Source organism: Scaptodrosophila lebanonensis, unplaced genomic scaffold (assembly GCF_003285725.1).
Source record: "Scaptodrosophila lebanonensis strain 11010-0011.00,11010-0021.00 unplaced genomic scaffold, SlebRS2 tig00000001-arrow-pilon, whole genome shotgun sequence".
NCBI lineage: Eukaryota > Metazoa > Arthropoda > Insecta > Diptera > Drosophilidae > Scaptodrosophila > Scaptodrosophila lebanonensis.
Window position 1 is genome coordinate 29,104,231 of NW_022060529.1, and position 13,680 is coordinate 29,117,910.

General features: G+C 42.2%; 1 protein-coding gene across 2 annotated transcripts; it reads right to left on the bottom strand.

Moving 5' to 3' along the window:
* Nucleotides 1-380: 380 nt before the first annotated feature.
* LOC115633737 (splicing factor YJU2) lies at nt 381-1,505 on the bottom strand. 2 transcript variants are annotated; one of them, XM_030531209.1, is made up of 3 exons: nt 1,282-1,409; nt 828-1,196; nt 381-771 (listed from the first exon to the last, which is right to left on the bottom strand). In XM_030531209.1, the coding sequence occupies exons 2-3, from the start codon at nt 1,094-1,096 to the stop codon at nt 453-455; spliced, it is 588 nt and encodes a 195-aa protein (XP_030387069.1). In that variant the 5' UTR covers nt 1,097-1,196; nt 1,282-1,409; the 3' UTR covers nt 381-452. The 2 variants fall into 2 exon arrangements, with proteins under 2 accessions (XP_030387069.1, XP_030387068.1); XM_030531208.1 differs by having other exon boundaries at nt 828-1,505.
* Nucleotides 1,506-13,680: the final 12,175 nt, after the last annotated feature.

Consider the following 13,680-nt stretch of genomic DNA (forward strand, 5'->3'; position numbering starts at 1 on the left):
CCCAGTACGTAGCACAATTAGTTTGTTTTTGAAAGATAAAAAGGTTAGACTATTTTGTTATGCTCGGCGATGATCTTTTTTCTCGGTCTTGGCTCATTTGGGTGCTTCCATTGGGACGATGTGGCTTTGGTTTCGTTGTCATAACTATACCCATGATTCGTCACCAGTTATGACCCTTTTGACCAAACCAGGATCATCATTGACACTGGCTCCTGAGCGATGATTATGCGACGGTTCTTCTGTTAAAAATTCAAAAGTTTCGGAAAAAACTTCGAAAAAAAATATCCCAAAAAAATTGCATGACACGAGCCGACGCTGAAAACAAAATGAATTATTTTCGGTCCCTGCTATTTATATCGTTTCAAGTAAACTTATATATATACCATGAGAAATGTTGATTTATCAATTTTACAGCAGCAAGCGAATATGTACATTATAAAATTTTCTTAAAATTAGTCGGACTCTTCCGAACTATTGCTGTAATCCGCTATTAAAGCTAGGCCGACCGGTACTTTCGACGTTGGTGGTGTTGATTCATTTATAGCTGGTGGTATAGAGGCAGATATCGATGGTGTCCTTAATGCTGACTTCGGTTTTACAAGAACCAAAGGTGTTTTCCGTTTTACCAACGAATCGGATGCAGCTAATGCAGGAAAACCGATGGAACTCGAAGACTTAATCAGCTTAGCTGCTGGGGGCTTGTCTTTTACTTCTTCAATGATTTCCTCCGCCACAATGCGCGCCCCACTTCCCGACTTAAAGATTACTGATCTAAAATATGTAAAATAGGTTAGGTTGCGGGAAACAGTGATATGAATGTGGCTTACTTTATAAAGGCCTCATCCTCGCGCTGCTCGCGCTCTTGCCTTTCACGTTCGGTTTCGGCAGGATTATACTGCTGAAGCATAGATGTGTAGTCCACGGTCTGTTGGCGTCTATTTAGGTCACGCAGTTCCTCTAGACTCTCAAGCATTTCAATTTCATTGCGTGACTGCTGTGTTCGATTTTCCAGCAATTTCATGGGATTGCTTGCCTCCTCCTCACGTGCCTCTTGCTCTTCACGACGTGCCTGCTCCTCAGCTAATTTGAGCGCCATAAAATTGCGCGTGGCGCCTGCCTCAATCTCATAGTCAGTATTCTGGGGATCGGTTTTAAACGAGATTTCTTGAAGGCAGCGTGTGCATTTTATGTAGAATCTATAAATGCGTATTCCCAGGTACGTTTCGTTTTCAACATCTTCCTTGCGGGCGTTGAATTTCTTGCCCTTGTAAATGTACTCACCGCAAGTCTTACATCGCATGTTAAAGGGAGCCATGAGTCGAACTGTGTATTGCCGATTTTTGGGCAATTTCATGCGTGGAATCTTTGATGGATCAAAATCCGGTGGGTAGTATTTGTTTAAGACTTTGCGCTCAGACATACTGGCTTATATATTTGAGAAAGTGTACAAATATGAAATCCTTTCGACGACTAAACCAATTGTAAAAGTAGTTAGAGTTGAGCAATAAGCACCGCACCCGTGATCTGTCACTAGTAGTGCTGTGCGAAACATCGATGTAAAATCGATACATCGATGTTTTGCAATTTTTTCCAAACATCGATGTTTTATTTCCGATTTTCGATGTTTTTTACTACTTGAAAAAAAATCGCGGGAAAAGCTAGGTAAGTAAAAGCTAAAATTTGAATTTTGTAATAAATCCCCTAATATAATACAGAACAAATTACTAATATTATAGATGGATATTGGTGTTGGCAGTGCTTGGAAATGGAGAAGTTTTTAAAAGAATCTAATAGCAAAGGTAATTTTTATCTTGCAGCTGCAGTCTTATTTGTGTATGTGTATTTTCATTATTTGTACATATATTAATATGTTGTTCTATGTACTTAGATTGTAATGCAAACTCAACTGAAATGGATAAGGAACCTGAGGAAGGTGGTCCTAATAAACGGGCAAAATATGGAAAGTCAACTGTGTGAAATTTCTTCAATAAGTCTAAGGATGGCAAGTCTGCTAAATGCCTTAAATGTGGTAAAGTGTATCATACATGTGGCAATACCACCAATTTATCTGCACATTTTAAACGAATGCATCCTACGTTGACAATTGAAGAACTATCAACGACCTCAAGCTCTATTTTGTCGACAAAAACTACGAAGCATTTTATTTACAGATCTCAAATGATAAGTCACCTAAGGCATGTATATGCAAGTACCTCTGCGTTCCTGCAACGTCCACTGAAAGTGAGCGCATGTTCAGCAAAGCTGGACTTATAGTTAGCGAAAAAAGGAGTTCGCTTAAATCAAAGAATGTAGAAATGCTCATTTATATTAACAAAAATGAGTGGATCTCAAATAATTAGTCATGAATTATATTTTTTATGTTATGCTTTTCATTTTGTTATACTTGTATTCTTTCAACTTATGAAAATATTGCTTTGTTGTTTTATCTGAAATTAGTCATTAACTATAATTTTTTATGTTATACTTTCTCTTGTTTTTAGTTTATTATTTGAAGTTATAAAAATATCGTTTGTTTTAAACCCTTTTGTACCTTTATAAATAAGACAAATCAAAACGAAGTGCCCTATGTTGTATATTAATTTTTGTTTGAAAATTTGTTAGTGGAATTTCGATGCATCGATACATCGATGTTCTTCCCCCAAAAAAATCGAAACATCGATGTTGGCAAACAGTACTCCAGTACTACATCGGCAAATTGCAGCATCAAGTTTTCTTCTGCTGGGGACGCATAAGCTCATTGCCGAAAGTTAGTCTGGGTACAGGGTATTTCACTGTATTAAAAGAAATGTGTCCACTTTTAGTGACGTTAGTCCACAAAGCAATTATCAATGAAAATAAAAATAGAGAAGGTACTGGATGATAGATAGGTTATTAGACCTATCAAAAAAGAAGTAAGATGAAAAAATATAGCAATAAAAGATAGAAGAAAACAAATTAAATTTAAAATACTTAAATAATAAAAGATAAAATATAATTAAAAATTAAAGCTGAAGAATCACATCAGGTAATTATGTGCTAATCTTAGCTAGTATTTGACTTTTCACGATTAATCGATTCTTCGAAAACAAATCGATTTCTGGCAAACATTTTTTACATGAACACATTTTGTGGTTTAGTACAAGAATTGAACATCTGTGTTTTACATCAGTAACGAAAATCGCCACGACAAACATCGATACAGAAATGTATCGAAAAAATTAAAAGTGTTGCAAATGTATGCGCACAGAACCAGTATACCCTTTGGTTACGGGGTATAAAAAGAAGCTAGGTGCGTATTTAAGCATTAATTTTAAGATTTTTAATTCAAAAATATATCTTATATTAATAGGATTAATAAACATGTATGTACTTGTATGTACATATACGTATATATATACAAAAGAGTGCTAAAGAACTGCTAAGGAACCATGCCAGAGTAAATTATAATTTTCCACATGTATTCACATCAAGTAAAATACGTGCAAACATATGTGCACATTGAAAAATTGCCAGATTTTTAGCGATTATAAACAAACGATATTTAATTAGCTATTAATTGAAAGACGGATGTCTTCAGATTATAAAAGTTGGTTTTAATATGGATTCGAAATGTACAACGAGGTATATGGTGCGAGTATTACCTAACGAGTAATTCGCTTGCTGCCGCCACAAAGTCAGCGGACCAGCATAGGAATCATGTACAAAAGGAAGTAGAGAGCGCAATAGAGTGCGGAAAGAAAGACTTAAAACTTTTTAGAGTGCTACAACATTCCGGCCCCGTTGAAGGACTACCGGTCTTTCAAACACTTGTGGACTGGTCGGAGCCGGCTTTGCTCGAAGCCCGTCGAGCGGCAGGGAAAGCAGAGGCTGTCTGACGAACAGGTGGCCCGGAGTGAGCACCTCTCCGTCGCTGCCGCCACCATAGGCCTGGTAAATTGAGAATTGCCTCCACGTCCACCAGATGCATTTCCAGGTCGTCTCTGATCAGGTTCGCGTTGCCTGCGCCCCTGACTAGACGAGCCTTCGCCGCCTTCACCTCCCACAGTCCTCCGAAGTGAGGAGTTTTAGGAGGAATGAGCCGCCAATCGATCTCTCGATCTGCCCCTAAGTCCATCAGTGCGTCCTTTCTCCGCTCGAACGTCGAGGTCAGAACCTTCAGCACGCCGCTCGCTCCGACAAAGTTGGTCGCGTTGTCGATGAAGACCGTCTCCGGCAAGCCGCGTCTCCAGATGAACCTTTTTAAGACGTTAAAGAAAGCATCAGTTGATAAATCAGTTACCAGCTCGAGGTAAACGGGCTTCGAGGCAAAACAAATGAATACTGCTACGTAATTTTTAACGGGAGGTCATCGTCGTTTGCGATAGTTTACATGGAAAGGACCTCACAAATCAATTCCGCAAACCCTGAATGGGCGACCTTCTCGAAGACGATCGCCTAGCAAATTTCCTATTATTTGCCCCAATAACTTGGACTTGTATCGGAAGCATTGTACACAGTTGCGTACATCTGCTGAGCACACTACGCGCATTTACCACCCAAATGAGTTGCCTAAGAAGCCGAATCAAAACAAAAAAATTATCCCAATATCCGAACTAATTTAGGAAAGGATGAACGTCTCAGCATAAGTTCTAATATGTATTTTGACTCTACATCTGATCGAATGGCTGTAAGTACAGTACAGAAGTCTTTTCATCTTCAGATGTCTTAATGTCTGACGATAATTCGACATGATGAAGATTAGGCAAATGCCTGACTTGAGGTGTCTGCGAAACTATGAATTTGCACTGTCTCATAAAGGTTCAAGCAAAAGTATCGAGGAATATGAATTTTGTGCAGCTCACGCAGAGTCTTATTCCACGAAGTTGGAATAGTTTCATCCCAATCTACTTTTAACTCCACAATTCCACGCCACAACTCCACTCCGCAACTCCCCAAGTGGGTCAAACAAACGAGGCGCTATCGAAATAAAGCTATCCACATCTAGATGGTACCGAAATACATCATCTTGAGGGGCCCAGCGCATGCCAAGCGTTTTAATTAAGGTGGAGTCATCAAACTTAGTTGCCATCTTCACCAAACAAGGCCTGAGAATTGGATGGTCACGTTGCCAAAGGGAACCCTCCTGAATCTAGTACCTCTCGTACTTGATTACATATTTCTTTAAGCTCATCTAAAGAATCTGCTCTTGCCAGCATGTCTAAAAGGAATTTTTAAAGACATTTGAAGCGACAGGGTGAGATCGAGCATAAATATGGGCCAATTCAAACAAGCACACAGCTAAAATTTAAAATTTCTGTTTAATCAAAGCATTGAAGCCGTGCATTCAGATTGGTACCTTAACAGTAAATGTTTACAAATATAAAATAGCCTAACCTCAAGCACTACAGCTAAAAATGCAGCTGATGCAGTCACATATGTGACAGTGTTCAACTTGAAAGACTGCACATCATGTGAGGTGCTTTCTCTCTAGAGAATGAGCTGGAAATTTCTGTCTTTTTCAGACATGTTTATGTTCCTGTACATTTTGGAGATGTTGGCAGTAATTGCTTATTTATTCATCCGATAATTTACAAGTGTTGAACAAAGATCCCTCTGAACAGTCAGCCCAACCTTTAAAGTATTATTTAATGACATCTTGTTCTTACTATCAGTTGTGGTCACACCTGCCATTGCAATACTCACAGCAGTGTCTTCACGCTTTAATCCCAAGCGCTGAGCAAGGTTCTCAGGGAGATTCAACCGTGAGCCGCCATCAAGTAACACACGAGCAGGATGGTATTGGCCGAATCTATCATTAATGTTTACCAATGCTGTGGCAAGAATAACTTGATCGGCACTTAAGACATGACCTAAATAAGATTCCGGAGGTGCGACTACTTGTGGAGCTGGTGAATTTGACATACAGAGTATGTGTGCAACAACGAATGGTGTGGTTTTGAACACACCCGACACTTGGAAGCTTTCCAACTGGAAACTATATGACCCACATTCAAGCAATTGAGTCATATTTTTTGAGTATTAGCAAACTCAAAGCGCTGCATAAGGGTAAATATTGTTAAATATTGTTATCCGCAAAACTACAATATGTGTACTTCGAAATCGGTTTTGAAGGCTTTGAAGGAATCTTTGTGCAAGAAAACAAAGCTTTACTGTTTCTTCCAGGTTCGACTCGCGGTTTATTTTTAACCCGAGTTGTCTCTTCAGCTGCTAAAGATTGGTAACGTCTTTTCACTCCCCAAAGAAGTAAAGGACGCAGAAATTGCAGAAACAGTGTCAATTATGGACCGCAAACTAGACGCAGAAGGTTTGGTCATACTTGGGATACCAAAAATTGCGAGATAGTGTCGAAAAATATTAAACATTTACTGTCATACACAGACTTGAGACTAGCAATAGCTTTCGAGTAGTTGCAGTCCGTTAATTGGTACGGTTTTAAAACTCCTAAAGCCTCACCTGATAAGCACGACACCAAATGATTAAATTTTTCGACGTTGGTGAACGAAAGGTCGTCGTGTTCTAGGCTAAGTACATACAATTCTTAAATTCGGCATGCTTTCCACTGAATTTAGGCAGCCGCATTTTGGGTAATTGTGATCGTTGACTCGCCATTATACAAGTACAGTTATGAGATGCCTGACTTTCAATTTTTTGTTTCGTTGCCTTCACATACAACGCCTTAGTTGAAGTGCAGAAATCCTCAAGTGGCCCTCTACTATCGTTACTTGGATTGAGAATATCCAAATCTGCCTGAAGCGCCATAGCTTTCTTTATGTCTCCTTCCAATAGCTCGAGACGACACTCAAGTTCTGTTTGTTCAAACGAAATAGTTTTTAACTGAAATGCTGTTTACATACGAGCAATATCAGCGCTAACCTTATCAAATTTTTGGAGGCATTGTACTAATTTACTGCTAGACTTAGCTACTATTGGCCGTCAGCCAATGGGTATCACAAGGGGAAGCCAGGTGGTACGCACCGTAATTGTGATACACCATGGGAAGTGCGACCATACTCTCCTCGCGAGGGCGGATGGAAGCAGGCCCTTGGCACGGTCATGTCTCTGCCTTGCGGTGCTGACTAATGATGGTCGGGCGAGAGCTGAAAACTCTATACAATTTTCCCCAATCCAAGGCGGAACAGCTTAGGCCGATGGATGCGTGGCAGAGGGGGTGCTCAGTCTCTACTATGCGAACTCGGGATACCTGCCGATTTCCAGTTGAAGTCAGGCTTCCCGTAGTACCCGGGCTATGCCACGGGTGACCTAACCCTTCCCGACTACTCGTGGGACCATCTTGAAACCAAGCATCAAAACTAACAAAACAAAACAATGAGACCGGAACTCGCCATAAGCCGGACGGGACCTCAAATCCCTCTAACCAGACGGTCATAGATTTGACTGTCGCCAGGATGGGAACTCCTAGTAGCTCCCATCCCATTGCTGCCAGTGCAGGTGGAGACAATCCGACAAGCCAATCGGTTGTCTCAGAATCTGGGGAGCATCAGACCCCCTCCACTTCGAAGGCGAAGCAGCTAAGCCAAGCTGCCAAGCCAGCAGTCGATTTGGAGGAGGCTGGTAACTTCGCAGAGCCAGAAACTTCGGCAATGCTACCACCAAAAACAAAAACGTCGTTTCAAGACAAGAGACGCGCAGCAGACATACTGCAAAAAAACCATTCCGCCCCCGAGATCCAGACGGTCGAAGAATGGTGGAATGGGCGAAGAAAATCTTACCGGATTTCAAGCCAGCTCCGGTAAGAAGAAATAAAAATGCCCCGAAAAGGCAGAGGTCGGCAAAAGATACGCCACCACAACCAGCGAAAAGAACACGACCTCCGCAGTCTCTGCATCGAACTTTCGCAGAAGTGGCGAAGGATAAGATCCTCATTGGTCTCCTTGACATGGGCAGCAAAGATGGTCTTATCCCGAGACACCGATGGGCAGGAGTCGAAAACGAGCTGCAAGGTCGGTTTCTGACGGACTTGGCAACGAGTGGAGGACCACCACCGATATGCGACGATGCAGGATGGCATCAAGGCAGGGTCAAGGCCATCGCTTGTCATGACAAGTGGTCGGCCGAAGCCTATAAGAAATCAATCGCAGCAGAAGTGTATCCAGGTGCAAAATTGGTTGCGGTGAACTGGTGCGACATACCCAGTAGACCACGTCACCACGTCACCTTCTCGGGTAAATTCCCTCTAACTTTGTGCGAACGCATGACCGATGCATTAAGCACACTTTCAACTTGGGCGACGTCAAGTGGCCTAAGTGTAAACCCAGCAAAACAAAGCTGGTATTATTCACGAGGAAATACAAAATCCCACCTTTTCGTCCCCCATTACTAAATGGGGTACCATTATCCTTCAGCAGCTCAGCCAAATATCTAGGTTTGATACTAGATAGGAAGCTGGACTGGAACTTGAACATTGAAGACAGAGTGAGGAAAGCCACAGTCGCACTCTATACCTGCAGAAAATCCATTGGACTGAAATGGGGCATGGCCCTCTATGTGGTCCACTGGCTATATACTGCAATAATCAGACCCATACTTTTATATGGTGTCTCCATATGGTGGCCATCACTTACAAAAACTCATCTCTTCAGAGACTTAATAAAGTTCAGCGACAGGCTGAACTAACGATCTCGGGCGCCCTACTCCAAACGATGCACTAGATGCAATTCTGGGAATACTCCCAATACATCTCATGGGGAAGATGAACGCCACGCTGGCGGCTCTTCGCATGAGAGAAACCAACCAGTGGTCAGAAGAATGCTTTGGTCATGCCAAAATTCTGAGAGGAAATGACACTATCCCCTCAGTCACTGACCACTGCATCCCAGGGGAGTATCCACATACTCCATTTCACACCATCATTCCCTCTAGGGAAGATTGGAACTTCGGCCCGCCAGGCCTAACCAAATATACACAGACGGTTCTAAGCTGGATAACCGCGTAGGCGGGGGTGTCTTCTGCGAAGAACTCGGCATCAGAAAAGCCTTCAGGCTACCGGATCACTGCAGTGTGTTCCAGGCGGATATTATAGCCATTCAAGAAGCTCTTCTTATACTGCCAAGCCCAGCCACACATATCAGAACTGCCGCAAATCTCTTCACGAGATGGCAACACAGTTCTCTATATACCTCATTTGGGTCCCAGGCCATAGGGATATCGAGGGAAATTGCATAGCCGACGAGTTGACAAGACACGGTACCACCGCCTCCCTCCTCCCAGACAAGGAGAGCGTCGGTACACCGATGGCCAGCTGTAAACTGTCAGTTCGAAACCACTTTAATTCGGTCGCTAATCAAATGTGGACCACTGACACAGACTCCTGTAAAATCACACGCCAAACGTGGCCAATCCTCAACAATAGACGATCTTCTGAACTCTGTAAACTGAGCAGAAGCCAATGCTCAGTTGTAATCAGAGCCATCACAAGGCACTGGCTGGTGGGCACCCATGCCGCCAGACTAGGACTCTATCACAACGATTTCTGCAGAAGCTGCAGAGACGTGGAAGAGGAGGAAACTGTAACCCACCTGTTCTGCGACTGCCGGGCTTTGTCAAGGACAAGACAACGCTTCCTAGGAGCCAGCCTCCTCCCAAATCTATCGGCACTAGCAAACAGGAAGCCGATAGACATTTTCAAGTTCATCCAGGCAGCTGGATGGACGTAATACTCGCACAGACATGCAGCCAAACACGGGCATTTGGGAAGTGGACTTGTCCATGCGGTATCACAACGGGCCAATTTCTAGGGCCTAAGTGAGTCGGGGTGTATACCCTGGCTGCCGCTCCGACCTACCTACATACCTAGCTACTAATTGTTGTTTCTCAGATTTCGATATGATAGAGTACCCAAAATAAAAACTCTAAACAAGATGCAAATCAAAGAAAATGAGACCAGAACTTTCCTAACAGCCCTCGCAAAGAACAACGCACTAAAACAGCAAGAGGCAAACTAATATGCTCACAGATTGCGCACACACGCATATCATGCATTATGCACGTAAGCAAAATAGCAGTCCAAGCGACCACACAAACCAAAGAACGAAAAAGCAAGCAGATAAGCGTCGGTTACCGCAAGTACGCTTTTAGGCAACGCTAATCCGAACGGGTGGCGGGGGGAAGTTCGTCGGCCCAACGACAAGTGTAGCCGAAACAAGAGAGAACGCTATAGTCGAGCAAGCCCGACAGTGTAATACCCTGTACCCAGGTAAACTTCCGTCACTGAGTTATATGAGCCCATAGCAGCAGCAAAAAGAGGAAGAAGAAGAGCGAACATGTTGCTGCAGTTTGGGGGGGGGGGGGGTGGGGTGTCACTGGAGAGCATTTGTTTTGCTAATAACTTCTTAGAATTGACCGAATTGAATAATTTGGCACACGGACACATTGGTACTAACTAGATGTACCTACCAAAATTGATTTCAAAATTCCGAGAATTACGGAAGTTATAAGAAAAAACACGAATTGCGGGGGAGTGGGGGGGTGTATCAGAAAAAATAAACAAACTCGATCTGCCTAGGGCTTATAGGAACCTTGATACCAATTTTGGTTATCCTAGCTCTTGTACTTACTGAGATCCTTGCGCTCATACAGACAGACGGACAGACGGTCAGACCTTTCACCCTTTTTGTACTCAGATTTGGCAAATACCTCCAGTTAATGATTATGATATGCCAAGTTTCATCATGATAGGTCAATTTTGAAGAAAGTTATAGCCATAAATAAAATCGCTGCTCATGAGCTGCCTGCAGCTCTGCCGGCAGCGCTACCCGCAGCTGTTGTTGTTGCTGCTTTGGTTCAACTTTGTGCTGCATACATACACGCATATAAGCACGCATAGATACGTGATGTAAATGTATGCTGTTAAAACTGAACATAAACATGTATTATAATTTAATTTAATTAATTAATTTTAATTAATTCATTCATTAATTCTTTTTAATAATTTAATTTTAAAAGAAATTATTTTTTTTAAAATTTTTCCTTTTTGTGGAGAGTACAGGCTATTTTACTGTCGGGCTTGCTCGACTGTAGCGTTCTATCTTGTTTTAATTATTGTTGTTTGTTTTGCCTCGAGGTTTTGTTAGTAATTTTGTTTACGAGGGTGTATATGTTATGTATGTGTTAATTTGTGCAAGGTATGGTGTATGTATATGTATATCTATGTATGTATATAAAACAGTTTGTCCTGACTGACTGACTGACTGATTGGTGATCAACGCACAGCCCAAACGGTAAAGGCTAGGAAGCAAAGGACTCAAGTATCCTTTCATAGTCTAGGTGCCCACTAAGAAGGGATTTTGGAATACTCGAGCTCCAAAGGGGGGAAAACGAGCTTTAAAAAATATTAGTTATAGTGGTCATGTTCGTTTAACGAAATAGTTTGGCAAGAACCAAAATGTAACGGACTACTGAACAATTTTTTGTCAAGAACAGAAAATGTTCATTTAAATACCTTAAATGGCTTCCTACTGGTAACTTATACAATTGGAAACATTATATTGATGGTGCTGACAAGGGGCACAGCGGCAATGGAATTGTTAGAACCAGGGAAGCCGGTCGCGGAGGAGTTGTAACGACGCGCTAACTGGATGCTGCGACACTCAGGGCGTCGTTACGAGCGAGATGGCTGTAGGCGCATAAAACGTGGATGTACATACAAGTAGTTGTAAGCCTAGTCTATAAGTTTAGTATATAATTTGATATGTATTGAATTCTGTAGTAGTGTAAGTAAGAAACGTGGCTTGAGTTTAGTTTAAGGTGAGTCGGATTCTGGAGGCGTTCAGGAGTGGACGTGTAGTAAAAGGCCATGGTTATTAATAAAAGTACATATATTTTGGAAACCGCGCCCTTCACTGTTTGCACTTTGGGGTGCCCATTATTAAATTTCAGCACACTCTGGCCGGCGAGTATACCTGCGGCAGAGTAGCAATCGTTACAGAGTGTCGCAGTGATCAAGAATTACATGCATTGAATACGGGCATTGCAAAAGACAGCGTCAATGGCAAAATGGCGGCCGGCGAGACCGCGCCTCGCAAACGGCGTCTGCATTATTGCAATGTCCTTTATGATGAACCAAATGCAACTACAACTGAACACGCTGGAAGCTCATCAACAACAAATGTAGGCATTTCAAATGGAAATGGTGAAATTAAATGAGCTACAAACAATGAAAACAACCAAACAGGTCTGGAAAGAACAAATTTGATTGTGAGTGCTGTTGTTGGCACAACGCACAGGTTTGGCGACGTAAGTGGCGAGTGCATGCAGGAGCATGCGGGGCGTAATAATAGCGTCGATACCAACTGTTGATAACTCGCAATCAGCGTTGCCACATGTGGGGATCAGTAGAAAATTGTATGACTTGCCAGACTTTGATGGCATGCCAGAAGCATGGCAGATGTTTAGAGAAGTCTTTATTATGAATACGGAAGAATATGGGTATAGTTATAGGCAGAATCTTCTTCGTGTGCAGAAGGCCATTAAAGCCAAGGCAAGAGAAGTTGTTGAGTGTTTGGTTATCCATAGCCAAAAGGAGAGATTCGGAAGGCCGGATCAATTGATGAAGAGTCAAATAAAGAGCGTAAAATTGTTTGCCAATATTTCAAGACAATATTTCAAGACAATATTTGAAGACAAACTGGATAATCTGGTTGAATTTGCTACAAGGGTACAAAACTTGGTATCGTTCTTGGAAGAAGAAAATGCGGGTCAACATTTGTAATGAAGCTACCAGTGCAGCAACGAATTAATTTGTCAACGTACGCAACAACATTGACACGGGAATCTACAATAAAGGATTTTTTGGTATGGTTAGAACAACTGAAGAAAAAGAAAAAAACATCATTTTTCCATATGGATGACGCATCTAAACGATCAGAGGGATCAAATGGAGAAAACCACCATCAGTGCTGTGGGCGGTGTCTTATGTGTAAGCAGGACCACGCTCTGGAGCAATGCGAGAAGTTTTTGGCATTGAATTTCGAGTAGAGATGGCACTATGCGCGGGGAAAAAAACTATGTTTTATTTGTCTGCGAGAAGGCCACCGAAGTGGCACATGTAGAACGCGTCACCAGTGCGATACAAATGGCTGCCGTAAGAATATGCACAACTTGCTCCGCAAAGTAAAACGACAGACGGCCGAGAAAAAATAAAAATCGTCAATACTGTTTAAAATTCTACCGGTAAGGCTGTATTCTTAATGAATGATAAATTGGCCGAGGCAGTAGAGCTAAAGGGACCCAAAGAAAGCTTGACATTGCAGTGTTTTGGCAATAAAAAGGTAACTAAACCAACGAGCCGATTCGACATTGGTAAATCGGCCATAAAGGGGTGCACAATTTATGACACAATTTATGAAAGGACAGTGCGGAATTTGAAATTGCCTAAGCAGACTAAATATGGATGAGCTGCAGATGAAACATCGTCATCTTAAAGGCATTTCAACGGAAGAGTATGACACGAGTTGTCACAGCTATTGATCGGAATTGATAACATGCACTTGGAAATGCCTAGGAAGGTGCGATCTCAAGGATGGAACGGGCCTGCGGTTGTGAAACCCAAACTCGGATGGGTCGTATACGGAAAATACTCCGATGAAAAAAAAATATAGCACCAATGGAGTGTACATGATAAACCACGACGATTGTATTGACAAGGCGCATGCTCAAACTTGC

Coding starts and splice junctions, on each gene's coding strand:
- LOC115633737 (XM_030531208.1), bottom strand. CDS start 1,420: ATGTCTGAGCGCAAAGTCTTAAACAAATACTACCCACCGGATTTTGAT. Junction 772..827: donor GAGGATGAGGCCTTTATAAA/GTAAGCCACATT, acceptor TACATATTTTAG/ATCAGTAATCTTTAAGTCGG.